This window comes from Zonotrichia albicollis, chromosome 2 (assembly GCF_047830755.1).
Source record: "Zonotrichia albicollis isolate bZonAlb1 chromosome 2, bZonAlb1.hap1, whole genome shotgun sequence".
NCBI lineage: Eukaryota > Metazoa > Chordata > Aves > Passeriformes > Passerellidae > Zonotrichia > Zonotrichia albicollis.
In genome coordinates, this window is record NC_133820.1 from 39,675,539 (window position 1) to 39,700,476 (window position 24,938).

The 24,938-nt window shown below is 43.7% G+C and overlaps 1 protein-coding gene across 1 annotated transcript in view; it reads right to left on the minus strand.

The window, feature by feature from the left end:
• Nucleotides 1-3,676: 3,676 nt before the first annotated feature.
• TBX15 (T-box transcription factor 15) overlaps nt 3,677-24,938 on the minus strand; it is an 89,568-nt gene continuing 68,306 nt past the window's right edge. Inside the window, exons 7-8 of the mRNA XM_005486075.4 lie at nt 19,490-19,587; nt 3,677-5,856 (exon numbers count right to left, since the gene is read on the minus strand). Coding sequence (XP_005486132.2) covers nt 5,072-5,856; nt 19,490-19,587 — 883 coding nt within the window. The 3' untranslated portion in view covers nt 3,677-5,071. The remainder of the gene's footprint in view (nt 5,857-19,489; nt 19,588-24,938) is intronic.

Below are 24,938 nucleotides of genomic sequence, written 5' to 3' on the forward strand. Positions count from 1 at the left end.
CTATCTGTCAGCCCTCGCCCACCTCAGTAAAGCTTCAATTAGTATGCAATAAATGAGGCGCTGTAGCAGATAATCTTCTGCAATTTTTGCTGTAGTGTCTTGTAAGGCCTCCAAAAATAGAAAACACTTCCCAAAGCATTAACTTGGCCAATTCAATTCAGCAAGCTCTAAGCCCATTCAATTTTAAGTTACTCAAAATTCCCCTAAGAGGGAATTAGAAGAAGAAAGAAAGACAAAAAAGACAGAAAAGGACAAATATGGCCACCACTCCTGGTCCTGCAGTGTTCAGCTGATAGAAGTTACAAGAAGATGTAGGGTCAAGACACGTCCTTGCTGCATGTCCTAGGTTAAATATCCTTTGGCTTTCCTGGGCCCTTCCTTCATGTGGGACTTCTGGTCATTTTTAGAGCTGGACTAGGGACTCCAGAGATTATTGGATTGCCTCTGGTGTGCCAGGGATTAGCAGCCACTGCCAGGCTGGAATTCAGGCTCTAGGAATAGGGTGGGCAGAGCAGGGCATCCCCTCTCCAGGGCAAGACCCAACCTGCCCTTACCCCTCACACACGCACACAGAATGCAATGCTTCCAGCCTCTCACATTCTTCAGAGAATGTCACAGCCTGTACAACTTAATTTGCATTTATGTTTGTGCCCTGAACATTTTGCTTTAGCACATAGTGCTTACATTTCCTCTGGGAACACTATGTTGCACTGGTTTGCAGTGTCCTGGCATTGCTGAGCTGCACTGACTGTGGTAATATTTATGTCCTGTGCCTGTCAGTGTGCTAAGGAATGAAGCTAAATAAATTCTGTGGAGCTTGCAAACCCACCCTGATTATTTTTGTGCCATTCTTTTCATTTCTGTAACAAGTTGTCAGGTTTGCACTTGGAACAGCCTGTGTTGTAAGATAAGGGCTGTCCTATCATTGAGATTTCCATTACTCCTTCTGTGATTTGGATTCAGCTTTTTCAAAGGGATACTTCTTCAGAGAGGTACATGGTATTTGACCTTTTAAATTTGCAGCATCAAACTGGGAGATACAGAGCCTTCTTTTCTCCTGGACTGGAAACCAGAGGCCTGCATGGGCTAAGGCCCAATGGGCCGGCCCCGGAGAGGTAGAGTTGAGACCCCCTGGCTTCTGCAGCTCTGGGTGGATCCTCTGGTTTTTAATAACATCCATATGCCACAGGAAACTTGTGGTTGGGGGCTTGCATGCAGGACACCTGTTCCTTGTGTGGCTTCTCTGAATGAGATGTTACATGGTGGCCTTCCCTGCACTGGGAAAATTAATAAGGTCCCTGCCCTCCTGCACTGTCTCTTCTAAAGAAACATGTGAGAACTTCCATCCCAAAGCTGCTTAAAGCTGGCCAAAGCATTCAAATGTTCATGGTAAAGTAAGGAAGGAAGGAAGGGAACAGGAACCACAGCACTGCTGCCTCTGCCACCCACACACACATGCTGTCCAAATGAGCCATCAAAGGGCTCCTGGATCAGAGGGGACCATGCCAGGAGGGCTCCCAAGCCCTGTGGTCAGGGCAGTCACCCAAGGAAAGGGAGCCTGCCGGTGGTGGCTGCTGGGGGCTCTGCAACCCGGGCTGCCCACCAGCCCAGCTGGACCTGGGTGATCTCACACTGATCCCAGTGCGCCTCTCCCATTCTCCCCTGCTATCACCTCTCTCTGGGAAGCCCCAGCAAGAAGTGGGAAGTGGCTCAGGGCCTTGTGCCCATACATGGGTGACAGGGAGAGAGGAGCCGCTGCTGCACAGGAGACGGCTGTCACACCTGGGTCCACCTCAAATACAACGCTCACATCATCTTTCTGGGGTGGTGTCAAGGCCTTAAGCAGGTTATCTGCTCAGGCGAGTGTTACCCTTGTGCACCTAAACAAGCACTATATAAATAATTTAAACAAATTCTTCCAATTTTTTCTGATACTGCCTCCCAAACACTGCTCTGGTTTCACTTTGTGCAGTGACTGCCAAGGAAAAAGTGTAATATTTTTTACCCATTTCACTATTACCTTGTTTTTAATCCTTACAAACTGTCAATGCAGCTTTTACACCAAGTACTATTTGTGTACTTACAACTTCACATCTTGGAACAGGGAAGCCTCTCATTTTTTTTTCCTATTTTTTTCAGTTTTGATGCTGACTATTCTGACCCTGCAGCAACAAAACACTAAGGAATAACTACTATCTAGCTACCTAAGCTCTCTCATTTTATTTATGTGCCTCATTAGAATTAAATAAATATGTCTAGAAATAAGGTCCATGAATGCTCACCCTGGGGTCAATATGCTTCATACCAAAAGGAATTTCAACTTGTACTAATGCAGTAAGATTTTCTGAAGAATATGGTTGGATCAGGGGAAAAAGTACTCAGTAACATAAAGGATCACACTGCTGAAGAGTCTGGGTGACCATTCCAAAGCTCTTACCCATGGATTCCTACAAAAATGTGTGGAAATTTAGATACCAGTTCTTCACAATAATATTGAAGTTGTGACCTGCATAAGTCACGTAAGTCGAGCTATTGTTTCCAGTGATCTTTTTTTATTCTGTTTTTGGTTGATTTTTTTTTTTTTTTTGCTTAATCCAAATTAGACACATGTATTTTGATGCAGACAATGATTTTGATTTGGTTAAGTCTCTTCTTCTAGCTGAAATACAGACTGACTCACAAAGACTTAAATTGATTAAATAAGAAAGAGAAATCTAATGCAAAGAGCCAGCAGAAGAAAATACTGGTTCACGCAATATACTATTAAACTGTAGAAATTGCTGCCATAAAAAGAAATTTAACCCAAAAGCAAACATCAAAGCACATATTGAAGAGCATTTTTAAAAGATTCCAAAAGGATTTTAGAAAGGCTCTAAAACTCCCTGGTCAAGATTAAACCAATAATTCATTACTAGGGGTAAACAAAAGCCAACAAGGTGAAGGACAGATTGTCCCCACCCATAATCCCCCCTACCCTTTTCAGCAGCATCCAAGGCCAGACACAGTAAAAGTCAGAATACAGTCAGACAGACTAGCACAGAACTGGGAATGGCATTGGTATATTTATCTTCCCTTGTAAAAACAAAAATAAAGAAATGCTTGCAGAATTGATCTTTAAAGGTCTTTCTACCTTTCTGGTGCTTTTTCAATTCAGAGGAAAAGAAGTTTATTGACACAAGGAAAGCTGTAAACTCTGCAGCCATAACTTACAGCCAGGTTTAAAGGGGCTTCAGCCTCCCACAGCTTTCAGCATTAATGTCTCAATCTCATACTAGAATTATAGTGCAAATAAAAAACTGACACATACCCCCAAATTGCATTTTTAAATGATTTTTATATTATAAATAAATTATATTGCTATTTTTAAGTATCATTGACTATACTAACTATAAAAAATTGTTCTGAAGAGCTTCTTCAATAATCAAGATAACAACTCAAGCTGTTTTTAAGAGACACTTCCTGTGAAGAAAACAACTTACAAACTCCAAGGACTCAATTTTTAAAATTTCTTGAGAAGACAGAATTTTTATTTTTATTGCAATATTGCCTGGACTTCACAATCTGGCACCATATCTTCATCCCTTCTGTTGTGCAAACACATGTGGCAGTATTTTTAAAATGTCTGTCTCTAGAAAACCACTGAGGAAGCCTCACAGACAGAGAAGAACACAGAAGGAACAATTGCAAAGATTTATTTAGCGCTTTCTGTGCTTGGCACTTAGAAACAGAGTTCCGTGCATAGGGCAAATCTTTATACAGCTTTTTCTTCATACATATTTTACATACCATTTTTATTGCCCTCTTTTATATTCATAATATTGAATACCCCACTAGGCATATAAATACATTTATCTACAACACCTCACAACAACTCTCAATAATATCTGTATTCTGTTACTTGGTATTTGCATTTTCACACAACTTAAATGCATAGCTTGCACCAAGCTACAATTGTTTTCTTATTTTTAAAGGATTTGAAGAGAAAAAAAAGGGAAAAAAAAGAACAAGGAAAAAAACAGAAAATAAAGATGTTAAAAGGCAATGATCTATTTGGTTAAACAGAGACCATGTGGCAGGTGGAAGGTTGGCAAATACTCAACCTCACTGTTTCTGAAATGCTAATGGTTTTCTACGGCAACTCTCGCATGCAAGGTCAGCTGCACTCCTGCAGAGCTCTCTTTTCTCATCACTCTTCCCCATGAGCTCAGTCTGGACAGTTTCTTCCCAGTGGGATGAGTGCTGTGGGAGACACCCATTCCTCACAAAGGCTGCCATCCATTCCGTTTCGCTGCGTAACTTCCAGTCAAGCCAACAGGAGCCAAGCCCCCTCTCCCCATTCACCTTTCCAAAGTTCCATCCCCGCTTCTGTCTGAGGCTCACTTGTGAGCTAAAACTTTTCTCTCCTCTCTCTCCCACCTCCATCTGCAGGCTGGGTGCTGGTGAGCTCGACCTCCATAAAGGAAGAGCCGGTTGGGCAGAGCCATGGTGAGAATGAGAAACCTCTTCAGAAGGATCTGCAGCTCCTCCGCGCCATTCCTGTGCTACAGTGGAAGGAAGACCCACAGGCCTTGCTGGTTTCAGTAATGGCCTGAGCCACTCTGGCAGTGAGGAATTGTCTGGGAAAAGGGAGTTCTTTAGACCTTTGGGCAGTGCAGCTTCAGAGGATGAAGCCCTGGGAGACTGCCCTTCTTCAACACTTGGAGGAGACAGCACAGGGAATGGATCCCTCCACGCTGAAAGCTCACACTGCTTAAAGTTAATGCATAAAACAGTAAATTCAGCTGCTTCTCTCCAGCTCCCCGTTAAAGTCATGCCCTCTTCTCTGCAATGTCCAGGAAAAGCAGATGCTCCGTGCCAGTCTGGAGGCCCTGGGCTACAACAAGCGGTGATGGCTGTCAGTCAAGGCTCTCCAGAAGGTTTTGGGGCACACACCTAGATGGCTTATGTTCTTGTTTATTGTTACAATACTAGTTCCACTGTAAGTTCGAAGGCAAAAGAGTACTGGGATGGGCTCCCCCCTGGGAAGGATGAAGGTCCGGCTGCCTTCGATGCCAAGGAGAGGCAAGGCTTGTTAGACCATGTGCACAGACATCTGTGAGGAGGAGCCCTGCACCGCTCCGTACTGCCTGTTGTCACAGGCCGCCGCTGTCTGCTGGTTGCTGGAGGGAGGGCTGATCATGTGCATCCCGTGATCCATCCCCGTGGAAAGGTATTGCCTCTCTCCAAAGGCCCCACTGGAGGGGGAAGAGCAGAGTAAAGTGCTTTGGGAGGTGGTGAGTTTCTCTGGGCTTGCCGCCAGCCTGGGGGAAGCAGGGAAATTGTATCCATAGAGATTGTAGGGATTGTGCAGGGAGAAGGCATTGTAGGAGCTCTGCTGCATGTGGCCGCCACCAAACATGTGTGAGGAGGAGGAGGTGGAGGCAGGGTTGCCTGCTTGCATGACATACTGAAACTGGGAGCTGGGGAAAGATCCCAGCTGGCTGCTGTAGGCCTCCATCTTGCTGTTGCTGGGCAGGGAGGAAGGAGCCGGCATTCCTGAGATCAAGGAGGGAGTCCTCTGAGGCATGAAGGTTTCGGAGGGCTGCGAGGCAGAAGCGCTGCTGCTCTGCAGCCGGTTGTAGCCCCCGTCGCTCAGCCCTGGGTAGCTCTGCAGCGCTGCCATGTTGCTTCTGGCGCAGGGAGGATAATCAGACAGGTTGAGGTTGCAAAGCTGACTCTCCCGGCAGCCAACATTGAAAGTGTTGGGGGCCAGATGGAAGGCTGGAGGAGAGCAGGATGGAGAGAGAAGGTGAGAAGAAGCGGATGGTGATGGGGTCCCCGTGCTGGAGGTGGTCGGGGATGTTCCTGTGCTGCCTCCTGCAATACAAAACACATGGGAGGATGTTCAGCACCCAGAACCACACCTGCAAAAGGAGACGGCCTCATTGAAAAACAGCTTAGTTCAATAAAGAGGCAAGGGCGGTAAAATGGCCACTGGAAAACTCAGCCTTTCTTGGCAAGGGCCCTTGCTTTATTAATAGCATCCCTCGGTCTTTCCTTCTGCTTTTTTGTTACAACTTTGTATTTCAACAGACATTTTATTCCCTTTTAAAATGGGAGAGGGAAGCAAGCCTGCCAGAGAGTAATCCAAGGCATTGGGAAAAGCTGCAAGGAAAGATGGTTCCATCAGTCAAGAGATCTGCCATTTCCAGGCATGTTTATCTAGCTATATTTAGGGGAGAAAGAAAAAAAAAAAGGCAATTTGGTAATTTCTCCTCTCTCCTCGTCTGCAGGAAGATCCTCAGTCACGAACTGTTTGGTCCCACTGCAAACACGCTTTATCATCTGCTCGGGGGCTTGTGGTGGGAAGTGACTGAGAGCGTGTTGGACTTTGCACTATTCAGCATTTTTGTCAGCTGGCTCACGGTGCAGCAACACTGATTCAAGCCAGAAGTAACACTAAAATGAAGGGACACAGTTTCAAGCTATATCCTGCTCCACAGAGTGCAGAAAGAGAATGTGTCAGGATTTTCAATCATGTGCGTAAAATTTAAAAGGGATTCCATATGTTGTACCACTTATGTTCACAAAATATTGATATATATGCATGTCAGTAGTATCAGCGTGTTATACAATATTTATGCTATGAATGATGGAATTGACCATTCTGCACAGCAGGAATGCTCACATGTTCTGACCTGGGAAAATAATACTGTGTAATACTACCAAGAATGGTAGCAAACTGAAAGTAAGAGTTATGAAAAAGGCAATGGCACAATTTTGAGCTTAAGTGATTATTTATAGGCAACATTCTGAACTGGAAGAAGCTTCCTTGAACAACCAGGAAAATCAATTCTGTGCTTAAAAGAATTCAGTTTTCTGATGTGAAAACTTTTATTTTCATTTGATTATTCTCTTTGTAAGAGATTCCCTTTCTGCATTAGTGAAGTGAAGACTCTTAAAGAAGACTCTTGTAAAAGGACCAAAGAAGTACTGGTGAAAAAATTTGACCAGGGAATAAACAGACCCAGAGGAACTGGGAAGCAGCATTTCCAACAAGGTAGAAAATTACAGATGAGAGGCAAAGGGAATTGAAAAGACACTGTTTGAATCGGCAGGTGAAATTTCACCAAAGCAGAGATTGCACACTGAGGATCAAAAATAAGGGACAACTTTTTCTTTTTCTTGAATTATTTGGATCATCTTACATGGAAAAAATCCAGCAGGATTTTGAGAGCAATTTAGGTCTGCTAAAAAAAAAAAAAAAAAAAGGAAGAATTTAATGCAGTGTTGCTTGATGAAAAGAGAATATGTGATGCTAGGTGTTAAGAGATGCACGAGAAAGATGTGTTCTGTGTCAGTATATGATGGTGAGAATGAAAGTGAGATTATATCTGTCTCTTTCTGACACATCTAGAGTGAAATAGAATGGGGAGTGAAAACCTTGAGACAGTAATAATATTTGTGATTTTTTTAATTTTAATTTTTTTTAACTCAGATTCAAAAAAAAGAAGAAAAACAGCACTGGGTAAGCACAGCCTGAAGTGATTGCTGTTGACCCAGGCAACACTAACAAAAAGGCAAATTTCTGTGTTGCCAAGTCAGAGCAGTCATTCCCATTACCAGCCATGGGGAGGAATGCTTACCAATTATTGCTGAGCCACAGACTCCTTTTGCCATTCATTCCAAAGCATAAAAGAGAAGCATCGCATCAAGTCTCCATTAAAGTAAATGACAGAAACTGAATTTTCAAATGCCACCATGGACTCTGCTTTCACTTCTTGACAATACAGAAATGCTCAAACTTGTGTATGCGTTTTAGCTCCAGAGTTCAAAGGCTTGCTGTGTAAGTTTCTAATTTAGCATTTATTTTAAAGGCTATACTTTCCTGGTTCATTTAATGTCTCTGTCAGACAACCTTGGGTTATTTTGGCTGTGGTAAGTAAAGATGGCACCTCCTTCAGCCTTTGTCCCTGTCTCTCTTTCACAGGTTGTCAATACTGGAGTAGGATCAGCAGAAGGGAAGGTTGGCTTTTACACAAGTAGTTCCACACCAGCCTGTTTTAGTTAAAATTGCTGAAAAAGGTGAGATTGAATACAACTACAGACAACTCAGACTACCGAGTTTTTTGTTAGCCCTGCAGTAAATAGCACAACTTCTAAAAGGGAGAACAGGCAGACAGCTGAATCCGTGTACCATCTTCTAGTTATCCAAGACCAAAATATAGAGATCAAACAATCACCAAAAAAAAAATACAGCACAAAGTGAGGTGTATTTAACCCACAGTAATCCTGCTTTTGACTCTTTACACCATTTATTTCATTAACAAACTGCAGAAAGTGACTCCCTTGCTTACATTGTCTGGAGAATAAGAGAAAATGCATAGGTATGCATGTATGAGTACTTAATGATCTCTTTGAAATAAAATATATAGAATAAATTATTAAATACAATGTTTTAATTTCAGTCTTCCTTTGCCCCAGAGCTAAACTTTATCAACTCAGTAGGAGAAAAGTGCACACACCAGTTACCAGGGAGAGATGTCATTAATTACCACTGTAAACAACCAACTGTGAGTTCCCTTACCAAACTGAACAACTGCTGTTACAAAGCATAAGTTCAGACTGTGAATTCCTACCTATTCCTGAATTTTCCAAATCTGTTTGCTTACAAGAATTTTGTAACAAGCAAGTTCTTAACTTTGCCAACCTTGTTTTGAAACTTTAAAGCTTTATGTTTTCTTCATTTTTTCTATTAATTCTAGTATTAATATTTGAAGCCTTGAGTTTTTAACATGTTCACAGATTAACTGAGGCATTGGCTACACAGAGTAAGTTTTGCTTGTTAGCAGTTTCAAGGGTTTCTTAATGGTTCCAAAGCTGAGAATTGCACATTTCAGTCACCTCCACATTGCACGTTTGGACATCACCTCCAAAGAAGGATTGAGTGATTCTGCTTTGAATAATCCCTATTTGCAGGCAAACAGGAAAACCCTGAAGTAACAACACAATAGTTAGGAAACAGAGTAAAAAAGATTTTTCTTTTTCTCTGTAACTTCAAAATGATGAGGAGGTAAGAGATCCATCAATGTGAGCAAGTACCAAACCTGACAAGTCTCTTTCAAGAATGCTTTGCTACCAATGCCAACCACAAGCACAGGACATGCCACACTTTGGCTGCAACAGAGCGTAATGCAGAAGCAAGAAGTTCCTGATCATTTACAGAGTAATCTTTACACCTTTAAGTGGAACAGGAAATATTACAAAGCCAGGCCTGTCTCAGGTCATTCTCTTCAGACCAGCTCCACTCTGCTCTGAGGGACATTTCTTCTCCACCTTTGCTGGCAGCCCCAAGTGTGGGCCATACACAACCTGGGCTTTTGTGAAGTTATAACTTGGTCTGTAGTTGTTACAAAGTCAGCCAAATACCCCTAGAGATGGCAGCAAGCCCAGTAAATATATCCACACCATACCACAGTCTTGGAAAAACAGATGTGTGTGTCATTTCAATGGATGGCATGGATAGAAACCAATCTAGTTAAACTGATACACAAAACTATGTTAGGTCTGGTTTAAGTCAACTGAAACCACATTTAAGCAAGAATAAAATGAATCCCTCAATAGTTGCCCTCTGTTCCTTTCCTCTACCCACCATTTCCCCTGGAAATTGTTGCCAACACCAAAAGTATTTACCAGCAATGTCACAGTATCTCTCACCTCCACACTTACCATGACTCCAGAGTGATTAATTACTATTTTGAGCAGCCCCTAGAAGATAATTTTTTGGCTCTGCAGGCATTGGTTCCACATATGTGCCGTTACTGAGCTACATTTGTATAACATAGAAGGCTCAGAATTTCAAAGGCCCCTCCTTTGTACGTGAACCCTGCCCCACACGGCAGGGGAAAGTGTCTGTCCTCACAGTGTCCTGCTATTCTGTCTAGGGTTTAGCCAAGCAATGCTGTCATCTCTGGGCATACAAGTGATAACTAAATTGACCTTATCAAAAGGACAGAAGCATTTTCAATGAGGGGAACTGGAGAATGATCAAGTGCAAGAGAAGTCAAAATTTGCGAACTGGGACCGAGAAGTAGGGAAAAAAAAGAATGAAATCATTGTGGAAGACAGGAAGACCATGTGGAAAGGATGGGATACAAAGGCAAACCTTCCTCTTCTTGTCACTCTTATGACACCAAATATAAATGCTGTCTGCACCAGTATCAGGTACATGCCCACAAGGCTTAGGGAAGAAATTACAGCTTTTCCTTTGGGTATCAACAAGAGGTGCCATTAAAATATCATCTCAAATAGCTTCTGACTGGCATTTCCTTCCTGGCACGTGTGTCCATCTACGCCACAGTAATGGTGCTGTCTTCCTGTATGTCCCAAATAAACCCTTGTTTTTGCTTTTACCTAGACGGAGCTTGTGTTAAGGACAATTTCAGGGCAAACTGCAGCCCAAGCATACACAGTCCATAACGTATGATGTGCCTTAAAATGAGGGGTTGGAATATTCCGGAAACATTCAGCATGCCAGGGCATCTGAAATGCTACAGGGACGTCTTCCACAGAAGGCAGGTCACGTAGAGAACTTCTAACACTGCAGTGTAGATGGAAAATGCATCTGCCAGCAGCCAGCATTTGCCAAAGGAGCTTTCTGGCAGCAGCAAGATAGTGGGGAGAGCATCAGTGCCAAGGGAATCTGAAGCAATTGTGCATGGAAAATTTTCTGGGATCTCTCTTACGAATGACACCATATTATTCACTCGACCCTCAACTTATCCCAACCTCCTTTATCTGAAAGGTACACATAAATCAAACTTTGGCCTCCACTGCAGCATATTTTCCTTGCTAATGTTTCCAGGCATTGGATGCTACCATCACCTGCAGTGCCTCCATACAAACCTCTTGGTCCCTGAAGTCCTTGCTCAGTGCAGAGCTGCCATCAGCACAACATACCTGGACAGGAATGCCATACCCTGTGCAATGGCAGAGTCTCACCAGACAGACAAGAGATTTAGAGAAGTTTGGGCAACTTGGTCACAGCCTGCAGCTCTCAGCATGGCTGGTCTCACGCAGGGGTGGCCTGGTATTCACTGTCACATTGCAAACAGATGTGGCTGCATGTCCTCAGAGTTTGTGCTTTACTTTCTGACAAGGATGGGAGCACAAGGTGGTTTACAATAAGATTTTATGTTTTGATGGGTCAGGCAGCACAAAGTTATTCTTTGACTGCAAGAGCTTAGCCCACTCCCGCCTACAATCTGGTTTAACTTGTGGCCAGACATGAACCACAGGGTCAGTATGGTCAGCCCATGGCCTGCAGGCTGTGCAGAGCCCACAGGACACTGTCCAGCCCACAGCCTCAGCCAGCCATCTCCTTCCACCTCCATATGTGAACAGGACCTGATGCTTGGATTGATAGGTGCACAACCTCACCTGAAGGAGCCACAGACCCTCTTCTGACACTTGCCCAAGATGTTGCCATCTTCATCATATGAAAGGCCTGTGTCCAAGCACCTGAGGGTGCAGAAAAAGGGGACTGTGGACACTAGTCATTCACCTGGCTCACAACTCTCCTCCTGGCGCTTGGGCAAATAAGCCCTCCTGAGAGGTAGTTTATGTTCACTTGGGCACAGAGCCATGCTAATGCAACTCTCCAGCTTTCCAAATGGAGCTGGCCAGGAGCTGGCATGTGTCTGGCCAGCAAGGAGCACAGAGGAGCCTGCCCATGCAGATGAACTCCAAGTCGCTTCTGAAAGATCTGGTTTTAGTGAGGACTCTACAGGCTTGGATACATATATACAGGGTCTTTCTAAAGAACAGGCAAGGGCAACTCTGACCAGTGTTTTGCAGTGTCCTATCCTCAGACACAACAGTAAATAAATGTAATGGCATGTATGCAGGAAAACAAATTTGCACAAAAAGGTAAATCCTACTATCATTCTGTGTGCTTCCACACACAGGCACACTAAGTGTGGCATATGAAATTTACTCTCCACCCTCCGAGTCACTTCATCTTTAATAGCAGAATAATTTTTTTTTTTTTTAATTGCCCAAGGATGGCAATCTGAGGGAGTAATGAGGTCAGGAGGGAGGGTTTGTGCAGATTGCCAGGCAGTCTGACAGATAGATTATGAGGCCAGAGTGTGCCACTGTAACTATCTGATCTCATGTCCTTTTGGAGCCGGGCGTAGCACAAACCTGGATCCATTTCTGCTTCAAGCAGCACATGCCTCAGACCTGCTTGACGCCTTCAGACATCTAAATGCCACAATATCAGGTGTCACTCCTGCTCTTACCTATCATGGCAACTTTTTCCTTGCAAGTATAACTGGCAGCCCAAGGTCTCTGCTCCCAATCATAGCTCTCCAAAATTCAAACCTAAAACCTCCAGAAGGACTGAAAGATTCTTCATCACCATTATTACCCCTGTGAGTTCCCTCACCACCACCTTAGAAAACTAAATGCCTTTGATGCCTGTTCCTTGTCTTCTCACCAAGAAAGAGCAGGGCCACCTGGTCTGTGACATTCTGGACTCTTTCTTCACTCCTTCCCTATTTTTAGGAATGAAAACTTCCCACTTTCATGGGAATGGGAGCCATTTCTGTCTTCACAGAGTGTAGCTGCCTTTTTTCTCTCTAGAGCCCTTGGCCAATTATCAAATTATGAATCCGCTGGTAAAATCTTTAAAAGGCCCAAATGAGACTCAAATCCTATTGTGTGCCAAGTTGCTGGGTTGTAGAGGAAACATAAAGAGTGCTTTGTAGTTCTTTGGGATACAGCTCACAGAGCACATAAAAAAGGAAGATAATTACAGCAATAGATTTAAGGCGAAAGTATGTACTGTATGGCACAAAAGTGAGGAACCAAAGGAAATTTTGGTTAAGGTTAGCAAATTATAGAGAAGGACTTTTTAAATAATTTTGCCTCAAATTACAAGAATCATTGGAATTAATGGTAGATCTAGAACAATTCAGAATAATACTTTACTTCCCCTTACATCTTAGAAATTTCTTCTAGGCAGTCTGAGCAGTCAGAAAGTTTTATTTCTAACTTGCCTCAGTCATCTTCCAAGAAGAAATATTTTCAAGATCTAATGGTAAAAACCAACCTTCTTTTCTAGTGTGGACAAAGAGTATGATTCAGGAGATGTGATTTTCATTCCCATCCACATCCAGAGCACCAAGACAGGTGAGGATAAACATGGAAATACTGTGTCAAGTTCAAGGAACATGTAATTTTTTATTAATAAGAAAATTATGTGCTACTCTTAGGAAACCATTCAAATCTTCAAAGTATCATTGCCCACCTCAAGTCATTCATGTAAAATCTGATCACCATTCACCAGATAACAGAGAACTAGGCTTCAGCCACTGGAACTCAAGGCAAACAATTTTCTGGAGTAACAGAGCACTTCAGGCTCCTTTCAGGTCATCGGGAAATGGCACAGACTTTGACTTCCAGCTTCCTGTGTCACATCTGGGAGGGCATTTTTTGGGGCTTCCAGTGAAGCACCAAAAATGTCCCTTCTCGAAAGGAAAACTCTCTGCAGCTCAACCTAGAAGAAGCTGGAACAGTGTTTTCCCTGGTGCTTTGTTTGAATGAGGCAATCTACGAGCCATTGGAAGTATGTAGCAGAAACCAGCGCTTGATCCCAATAACTCTGGCAACAAATGCTGTTTCCAATCTCCTCTTCAAGGTCAAAAGAATCAAGCAGATAATTGAGTCCACACCCAGCTATCTGACCTCTGCCAATAGCCTAGACTGTTTACAATTGATTTTGAAAGGGAAGCAGAATCCAGATTATCCTGGTGGCGTTGCTGACAGAACTGAAGGCTGCCTTTGGGAGGCAAGGGGCCAATCAGATGAATTTGTAGGTGGTTCAACCTCCCTTGGCATAAGAGCTCCACTCCTTTGGGAGATGCTATTTTTGGGGTCTAGGATCTCAGATAAAGCCAAAAGGATCTTAACTGCTAAACACTTATTTCTTTCTCCAGGCCCCTGTGATGCTTTCAGATGAAGTTCTGGAGGGCTCAGTCTTGACACCAGTACACATTTGCATATTCAGGATTTTGTTTTCATATGGGTGCAATCAGGGCAGCTCTCTGAGCACCACCCCTATGGGGAAGAGTATTATACTGAATAAGTTACAGGCAGTACAGACAAACTTTGGCAAGAGAGAGGTGATGCCTGCCCAGAAAGGGCAATGTTTACAGACAGAGAAGCTGGAAAAGCAGCTCGGGGTATCTGTCTCACATCTGCTGATAGCCTGTGCAGACTTAGGGTCTGTCTGGAAACATCCTTACTACGAGAAAACATTGCTCCTTTCCAGCACTAAATGAGACCTTTGAATCTCTTCCACACCAAGGAGAGGGAGCCTTTTGTGAGTATCCTTGTTGGCACAAGACTGCAGGGTTAAGATATTCCCCTCTCAGAAGGGGACAGTGGGACCTGTACTCAATAATTTTGTACATGCATGCTGCTTTAGAGATAGCACCAGCTGTCTCACCAGCAAGGAACACAGCCCTTTTTCCCTACTACACCCTTGTAGATGATTGCCAACACTGATCTCAAGAGCCACTAATGGCAATTTTGCAGACCCTCTAGGAGGTGTGCTCTCTACTCTCTACCTCCAGTCCAAGATCAATGCAGATGCTCAAGCTGATGCAGAAGGGGTTGAGTCTACTGCATCTACCCTTTGTTGGATCCCTGGCAAAAGCACTTATTCAAGAAAAGAGCCCATTTGGAAGGAAAGCTGCCCTGAGAGCTGCCCAGTCAATTTTAAGATGTCTGACTCTTGTGAATTTGTTATTCATGCATCAAAACAATAATTCAATGACAACGTGAATTTTTATGTGCTGCAAGCCTAGTGATAGATCACATCATGTGACTGTCACATTGGTCCTGAAGTTCTGCTTAGGATGATCTTCTTCCTAACAGATGGTAGGGTACCTTTGATTTCATTTCTTGATAAGTCATTGGCTTTTGTAGGAAGTATTAGATACTCATCACTCTTCTAATATTGCCTTTTTAGTCTCTATGTCCTCACAAAACTTAGAGTCACTGATAGTAATCTGCTCATCACAATATCCTGTGGGAAACTGGATAGTGAACCAGCAACATCTCTTTTTACTCTTAGTGACATAATGCAGAGTTACTGGAACTCTGATTTTCTTTTTTCTCTCCCTCTTTCTTTTCCTTTTTTATGTTCCCTTGTAAAATCAAGAAACTGAGCCACAAATTTTTAATAATGAGAATCTGGATGAGGTTCAATCTAAATTTTGAAAATATATTCCAATTAAAGGGTTTAATAGATTCTTGGCTTTCTGCATGTCTCACTGCCATGTGCATTCAATAACACCAAGCCCCCTTTCTCACCAGCAGTAAGTAGACTGCAGTGTGGGTGATACCATTCCCCAGAAGGTCAGCTGCTCCTGGATTGCCATTTTTGGAGCATTTCGTGCAAAGGTTTTTCTCAGGGGAGACTTTTTTCCTTCAAAGCTGGCTGCAGCTCTGCTGTGATTGTGTCCAGCACGGTGCTCACTCTTGCGAAGCTGCAGATACTTTGGGAGTACGCACTCCAAAAGAGAGGTTTTGTTCTCAAGCCAGGGGATTTCACTAAGAGTAGCAGCATGTTCTTTCCCTTGGTAGGACAACATGGTGACCACTCAGGTCACAGACCTGCCAGGACTTGCTGATGTGCTGCCCTTCAATGCAACACGTGCAACTAAAGCTCATGGACCATGGGATTCAGCTGCACCAGGCATCTGCAACTGGGGGCGACATCAAACCCTCCCGTTTGCCTGGCAGCTGAAACCCATCATTGTGCAGATTAAAAAGTTATTCAATCCCTGCATGAAACAGCTGCATCCAGCACACCAAGTATCGATTTTGGTGCGTCCCTTGCTCCGCATAAAGCTTGGGCCAAACAAATGAGCAAAGCACTAGGATGTAGGTCAAATGGCAGAAAGGATAATGTGGAAAAAATTGTAGTATCTTTAGATAATTGTATCGCATAGATGTGTCTGGAATACTCTGTGCAGACTTGTATTTAAAGAAACTATTAAGAATCTGGAAAAGTTCCCACTGAAAGATAAATTAAACAATTGGTTCTATTCACTTTGAGAGGCACAGAAGGGGGAGATAAAAACCTGTGAAACAATTAAATGTATGAAGAAGGTGGATGAGGGGAAATTTGTCCTTAGCTTTTTAACACCCCACAAAAAGGGATAAACAGTTAGAGCAGAAAACTTGAAGCCTTTTCAATGACGCATGTTTGCATGCTTGCACCTTACCAAGCAATCTCTATTCCCCTTGCTACCTCTGTCCCCATCACTACCGACCATTTTGCAGCATTTTTGGGATTTGTACCTCTTAGGAACTGCACTAATTCATTTAGCTCTGGATAAGTTAGTGCTGGAACCAGACTCTGCAGAGTAATACTGGGTTTGTCCTTACAGGAGGGCATATTTGTAGTTATCCTCAGCTTGGAGATCAGTAAGCTCCTCATTTCAGAATACACACTAGCTTGTTGAAACTGGCACATGTGGCAGTAAATTAAATGCTCTCCAAAAAAACATCACATTTATACAGTTATTTTTATCAGTCAAATCTCTAACCTGGCCAAATAATTCAGTTGGATTTGTTAGGCAAAACTATCTTGGAAAATTCAGGTAGCACAGAACAATTTAGCTTGAAAGCAAGGAAGACACCATTTTTATGTGGCTGATGCCCCAAATTTTTGCCCCAGAGAGTGTAATTTTTCCTATTACAGTAGGATGGATCCGTCTCTGGAAAATCAAAACTGAATTCCACAGTTCCTACAGGGAAACTGTTACAGCACGTCCTTAAACTTCATGTAACTAGAACGTACTGTATTTTTTCCTGTCACCACAGACAGCATCTTATTTTAGTACTTTTATCTATTCTCTCTCTCCTCACAGGCTGGATAACCATGGCTTGCTCCTCATCAGTCTTGGGCATGTGGCCACTCTTGCTGCCCTCATCTTGTCTCTCTGCAATGAGAACTCACTGCTCTTTAGCTGCAGTGCACACCTCTACTCTCAAAACTTTCCCGTAGCCCCCATGCAATTTCCCAACAAACATTTCAGGGGATAAAAGGAAAGTTTGCATTTCCTCAAATGTTTATTCAGAAATGTCAGATATCCACCCAGCTTTGATGAAACCAGCAGGATCTGGAATTAAAATATCAGTTTATAAAAAAAAAAAACCCTAAAGTTTCTAATTCATAAATGTATAAGGGTATGAGATGACACCATGCAGCTCAGAGCACTGAAGCTCCAGATGAGGCAGAGGAGGAAACACTGGGGCAAGTCACATCAACGTAAAGTCTCAGAGGATCAGAGGTTCAATGGCTTATGCTGATGTCAGCTCCTAAACAGCAGTGATTTACTCACCTGTCACCCAGCTCGTGTGATTGAAAACAAGGAGACGAAGAGGTGTGAGCATGATATATCCTGGTTGTCTTACATTTGGAGGGAGGAATCACATGTGGCTTAAAGCCACCTCAGCAGTTTTTGCTCTTTCTGTCAGCAATTCCAAGGACTCCATACCAGCATGTTTGTCCTTGCCTTAGGGGGCTGTCCCAGCAGCCAGAAATTAAAATAGAGCATGTTTGTACCTTAGCTTTGCACCTATTTTTGAGACCAGGGGTCAGCTTGTTACAGCAGTTACCAGAGAGACGAGCACTGTGAGGATTGGAATATTTCTGATTTATTAATTCATATGGCTAAATGCAGAGCTCAAAAACCCTTTTGTAATGAGTTATTTGGTTTTGAGATCAACCTGTGAACACAGCTTCAGTTAAGGGCTGCCCTAGGCTTTATTGTCTGTGGTGCAGCGGTGGTGGTGCACAGGGCCTGCTGGTTACAGGGTACTGGCTTGCTTTCTGGCTTTTCAGCTGCCAAACTATATTATAACAAGCTAAAAATACATTAAATATTTTCCTTTCCTAATATTACCTTACCACGTAAGCAGTAGCTGGACCTGGCACTAGGATGTTATCTGATAACTGAGGGGAGGGAGGCAGGCCAGCCCGGATAGGGGGTGAGACATTGGAGAGAGGCTGCTTCAGTGACTGTGACCAGGAGGAGAGACTGTTATGTTTCTCTTTAGGTGGGTGATGAAAACATTTCTAAACCCTTGCTTTAACCCATCTCTGACCACGTGCCCCACCACAAGTGCTCCTCGAAACAAACCCCCGGGCTTGTGCAAAGTCCCTCCTGCCCCATGGTGTGCTGTTCAAGAGAAGTTGGGTGGTCAGGTGAAGACCATGCATGGGGAGTCTAACAGAGCTGGCTGGAGTGTGCTCTGTCATACTTCTCTGCTGTGCCATCAGAAAAATTATTTAGCAGGTGACCTGGGCCCTGGGGTGTTGCATGTGGAAGTGGCATGGGGGACAGTCAACAAGCAAGAAGAGATTCCTCAGCTGAACACTCTTCTGATTCTGCCTCGGTGATGGACAACCCCAACAGCCATTGCTGCTTCCCTGCATCTCGAGGAGGACACACCATCCATCCCTAGGTGGATGCAAGGTCTGGAGGGAAGTTTTGGGGGTGATGTCAAGCTTGAATGTGAGAGGCTGAAGATCTGCTACACAAGGCAGGCATTTGGTGTTGATTGCTTACCTTTGCTGGTGTCACATTTGAACACCATTTTGAATTGTCTCTTTTCTTGCATGTACATTGCAATAAAAAAAAAAGTATCAGGCTGCTGCCTTGATAACTCTTTCTCAGGGATCACTGTTTTTAACTAGAAATAGCTGCCCTAAAGTGAATGGGAAAGACCTACCTCTGCAAAAAGCAAAATAGCAACGTGGCCTGAAACTAGAGATGAAAGCCCTACTTAACTAATGAGATATGTAAAGGGCAGAAGCTATGAAAAGACACAGCATGAACACTTGGCCTATCCAATAATTCCTCCCAGATTCTTACTAGAAGAAAGTGTCTCCAACAAGGCCACTGTGTTTTGAAATCAGGGTAGCATGACCCCAAAGGGAGACATATTCTCGGTCTCCTAAAACTTCCAGGGGGAAAATCCCACTCCCACTCCATTACTTCCCCTTGTGTTTGTATACAAATGGCAGATGTAAACTGTAAATGAACAACAGTGTCTGACACAGCTGAGCATTTCCTCAATCTTTCTGTGTTCTCTTCACATTTAACTCATGCTGTGTACTTGGGCTGGTTTGCCCAACCCTACAATCCTTCCTGTTCCTCCTTCTAGCTCTTTGGACTCTACCTCTAGGGAGACCAGGGAGCCCAAGGTATTCCATCACATCTCATAAGATGTGGCCTGTCCACTGTTTCCATCCCCCTCTCAGCTCTGTGTCCTCTCACTTCAGCCAAGAGCTCAACAACGTGTGTGACATCCCCATTCCAGTCACTGGACACACAGCAAAGTGCATTGCTGCTTTTATGTCCTCTTCTCCTGCTCTTTCTGCAGGAGAGAGAGCAATCTCTTGCTTGCCATCTCTTTGTTCACTCACCTTGCTGCTTCTGCATGGTAGTGAAATCTTCAAATGTGAGAGTGCGCACGGGGGGCCTCCAAAAGGCGTAGGTCTCCATGATGGCCTCCAGCCCCGTCCTGTGCAAAGAAAGAAAAGAAGGAGTGAATAAGAGAAAAGAAGGAGTGAATAAGAACATCAACCAGCTGGGGATACAGGAGCTGAAGAAAGAAGGCTCTGACCTTGCTTGGCAGGCTGCCAGTGGCCACTGAAAGGTCACCTTGGCATCTGTGAATTCCTCAAGTCAGTCTTCCCGCACAGGTGCTGACCACGACAGTAAAATGAAATTTCCCCAGCCCAGGATTTCTGAAGTTCCTAGCGGTCTCTAAATGCCTTTTTCCTTTCTAGCAAGAATCCCAAGCCTTCTGTCTGCTTTCCAGAGGACACACGACTGTCAGCTCCTTAAGGCATACTCAATTTATCATTAAGTGGCCCTCCACAATTTTGGATGTAAGCCGTCATGCAAATAAAGAAGGCCTGGGATTCAGACTATGTCATCAGAGAGATTTTGTGAATTGCCTTTCCCTGCCACCTCATAGTTCTGGACATTGTTCCAAAGTGCTATGAGAAGCCATCAAAAAGGCAATCTTCTTGGTTTTGAACTTCAACTAGAAATGCATAAGATGCTATTTCTAAAAGGTCAGTGATGTAGCTGCTTTGGGTCTCTAACTCATCAAAAACACTTATCAAAGAGAAGAAGCCAAAAACTGATTGAGAATTTTTCTTCTTGAAAGGCTAGGGTCTCAGATTTTTTCTTGTTGTCACCACAAACTCCTAGCTCTGATGGAAGTCTCTTAGTGCCACAGACTCAGTGAGGACAGAGGTGTGTTATCAAACCCACTGGAGTTTCTTCCCAGGAAAAACTCTCCTCAGTGGAAGCTGCACACCGCTCTATTCCCCATTCCTCACCTTCCCCAGCCTGTTTTCCCACAGTAGGTTACAGCCCTTGCACTGACTGAATACCAGGAGAGATTCTTCATCAAATGCGGTAACATATCCCCTTTCAATGCAAAAGGCACAACATCCCCAGAGCTGCCCATCAGATGTTGAGCTGACACTGGAGCTGCCTTTTCCTTCTGAAAATGTCTTTCTGCACATGCCTCCACTCACTCAGTTAACTTTCCAAAGTCTCCCCGGAAGCCTGGATGCTTTAAATACACTGGAGTTGGCAAACCAAACTCTGTATTTTAAGAGGAGGTTTAGAAGAGAGGTTGTTGCATGGTGTTTATTAGCTGCTAAGCTGTTAGAAGTAGAAACAGAAGACATCTCTGCATAGCAGTCTCACACTAGCACTGAGCACATTACAACAAAACTATTTGGTTAATACAGTGGCCTCTGCCAGTTCATGGAGCTCAGATGCAACAAGGCAGGGCAGAAATTGAGCCCATCAGCTAAGCTGTGCTCTGTGTGCAGGAGCTGCCCTTTGACTACCACTACCACCCCCAGGATTTCCTCTGCTCCCTGTGTGTGAAAGTCACACATGTTCAGACTCCATCTGCTTCTCAACACACACAGCCAGGAAGAGAACAGTACCTTTTTTGCAGCCTCAAGAAATGATCCCCAGCCCAAACACTGAGGGAAGACTGTCTGGTACTGTATATCCAGGGGGCATAAAATGCCCTAAGCAAGTTGCAGTGCAGCCAGACCTGCTGTTGAAAGGACCTGCCTTGATGATTAGAACCACGTAATGTATCAGAAATGCAGACTAAAAGGTCCAGCTGTGCTACTCCAGCTGCTCTGTGTCTGCCACAGGATCATGTGGGGAAGCAGGGAGGCCAGCTTACTGAGAGCAGTGACACACTGGCTGGCTCAGTCCTTAGGTCCCCAGGTACACAACCCCACTTTGCACCAGCACTGCGCTCTAGCTCTGGTCTCACAACTCACTTCAGTGAAATCCAGACCCTAACAGGAGGTGGCTCATGGAGGCGCTAAAAGTAGATTAAATCTATTACCCTTGCCTCTCCCTACATCATTATCAGCTCATCAATTGACTCACGATTCAAGGTTTCTAGCTCTCCATCTAACACTTTCCCCTATATCAATACAATTCTCAAAGACACCTTATAATTTCTGCTTCTAAAAGAAAAGGAAAAAAAGAGAATAGCCAGGACATAATAAAAAGAAGAAATAAAACAGTAAATTTGGAATAATATATTGCTTTCAAGGGTTGGACTTGACTGGGTCTGTGAGCTGATAGGGGGTAAATGGCAGCACTGAGAGTGTCAGAGCAGCTTGTAAAGCTGCTCTATTCCTGCCCTGCATGTCAGAGGAAGGAAAGATGCCAACACCAACAGGGACTTACCTCCTGCTGCTCCAGGGGAGCAGTTCTACAGCATCCCCCTTGCTGTGAACACAGCTCCTGCCACCCTTCCCCTTCCACAATGTGACTGCTGGCAACAGCAGTGTGGCCTTGCCCTGCAAAGCTGAGGGCAGTGTGGTGTCACAGGTACCTGAAGAATGAATGTAAAACTCCACAGCTGGCTCTTCCTGTCCCAAATGCGAGTCCTTTACTCCCCACAAGTTTGCATATGTTGAACATGTGTATAAAAATATCCTCTCTGAGCACGTGGGTGACAGAGATCAAACTTATGTCCACTTCTACTCACAAATTCAAGCCTCTATATACTAGGCCAACCTTTTTTCCCATTAGTTTGTGGGTTTCTTTTTTTTTTTATCTTTGGTTTCTGGGTTTTGGGGCTCTTTTTCTTCATGCAGAAAAAAATGTTGTGGGTGTTTTTAAAACAGCTTCTAAGCAGAAGACATCCTTACTGAATTTTCACATCTTTTCAGGTATCAGACAAGAGCCATGAAACAGCAGCTTCATGTGCTAGCCGCCTAGGCACCTACCACACTATGAATGGAGTATTGCAGAGGAAAAAACATGAATTCATGCTAAAAACAGCTCTTGGTGAGAAGGCACACGACCTTTGTGTACTGATTTTACAGCCCTAGCCCCAGCCTTTCTTCTGTCTGCAATGAATTCCTATTTTTGAAGGAAAATGTTGAGGGGATGAGATGGGAATCATGAAGTTTAATCCCTGTCAACTCTAATAACTGCCTCTCCTGTAGCAGTTCATGACATTGGTGTCAGCAGAAATACTGGAGTGCCATTCTGTATGTGTGTTCCATCCCCTAACAAGGAAAAGGATCCCCACCCGGCCAATGAAGAGATATTTTGGGACAATAATAAATGTTGACAAAAAATAATTGTTTTCAGTGTTTCTGAAATGTCAGGAAATTTGGAGGGCCTTTGCTGAGGGTTGCTGATACCAAGTGTGCTGAACATTATCCATTTGGCATCTACTTTCTCTTCCAAGGAACTGCACTGAAAAATTAACTTCAAAATATCTATCAGGCCATAAACCCTTCCCTCTCATACCATCTTTATGAAGGAAGTAAAAAAAAAAAAACTATCATAAGAGGTCTCACTGCCAGCAATTTTTTTAATAAGGTCAGTGCTTTAAAAGGGATCCAAAATTTGCTCTCTCTTTTTCATTCATTCTTTTATTTTTAGTGCTATAAAGTTTTAATAATAGGCAATAAATGAAACAGTTCCATTGTCTGAAAAATGAAACGAGCTATCTGTGCACCTCCATAATCCATCCCATATGGCTGATCTTGCCATTCCCACTGCATACATGATTCAGGCCATCATTTCATTGTTTGCTGGGGAAGCCAAACTATTGGGTCCAAGTGTCCTCCTGGCTCTCTTATCCTAGACAAAGCTCAAACAGTATTTCCAAACAAACAACTTTTATTCACCTCAGCTGCCCACATCTGAAAGGAAAGTTCTGGCTTTTCCTTCAGCCTAGGGTCTTTTTCTTCCATCACCCTGTTGAATTTCCTGACTGTTTTCCCTTCTGACTTCCTCCTGGATAAGGAGCTGCTGCAAGCATCCCACTGTCAGATGAACTTTACCCAGTCTCTAAAAATAACCTCTGTGGCATTAAACCTGCACCCTCACTACCCAAACATTTGGCTAGCTGAGCTCCATATGTCAAAAACAGGTTTCTCAATCTCTTGGAGTCCAGGAAAGCAACCAAGTAATAACCTGCCTTATTCATACATTATGTGGGTATCCTTTCACCACCAGGAAACTTCTCTTTCAACATCGGGAACTTCTTTTGTTGCATTTTTACAGAGACTTTATGTGCTTTTGCAAAAAGTGAGGAAAGCCCAAAACTCAGATAGAGAGAATCTCTAATAAACATGAACTAGGACTGACCTTCAATCACAGGCTACCTCTGCCATCCAACAAGGCTCATGGTTAGATTCCTGAGCCCCATTGCTTAACATGGTTTGAGTGCTCAAAGACTGCTTAACATTAGCAAGCTGCTGAGCTGTTTCCATCCTTCCCTCTGAAACACCTCAGTGTTCCTTCTCCCAGCTCAAAGGCTGAGGCAGTAAGGACTGGAGAGAGACACTCATGAAAATAAGTGACAGAGATCCAAGAAAGGATTTGGGAAAAGTCTGCTCCCCCATATGGATACAGTCAGTGACACCATGATGGGGCATCCCCAGAGCAGCAGGGTTTTAGCAGCCACTTGCACTGATGAAGGGAGATCACAGGAAATAAAGGGGCAGGCTGCAAGCTGATGGAAGCAAAAGATCCAAAATGAAAGCTAGTTTTAAAAACAACAGTCACCTCCACAATTTCTGCAGCAGGAGACAGCAATGAAACAATAACAATAAATAACTGGAGGAAAAATATCCATCTCCATTTAATGAAAGAGCCTCAACATAAAGCAGAAAGGAAATATGCTAGGAAAGAAGTGGCTTAAGAGTTCCTTTTCTTCCACCATGCACTGCTTTTTCCCTGGGAGTTCTTTCCTCCATCGTCTCCTGGCAAACTCTAACCATGGCTCTGACTCAGTATCCAATGTCTCTGGAATAGGATGTCCTGGAGTTGCCTCAGAATTCTGTGTCTCTGTCTCTTGCTGCTGCCATGGCTTTATTTTTTCTCTTAAGACTTTATACATAAAACCACTTGAACATGTACTACTCACTTGCCTGATTCACAAATAGCCCTTCTTCAAATTACCCTATTTCTTTTGCAAAGGAGAAATTTTCATTTTCAGCAGGACCTTCTCCAGCCACAGTTTGAGGCACTGCAGTTGACTGAAGCTGTGGGAAGGACGTGGGAAGTTGCAGAGTATCACAATTGGTTTTTGACCAGTGATCCTAATGAGATTACAGATTCACAAGGGAGGGAAAAGCCATCCAGCACAGTTAAGGAAAGTCCCATTTGGAAAGTCCTTTCCACACACAGCTTGGACTTCAATGCTTTCCTCTCTCCTATGGGAATATCTGTGTATGTGTGCTCTGGGAAGGAGGCAGCTGAGCATTTGTGTCCTCCCCTAGCTGACAACAGCAGTGCAACTGCAGCCAGACCCCTGCTTGTGAGGCAGGCGCCTGACTGCTATATATGCTT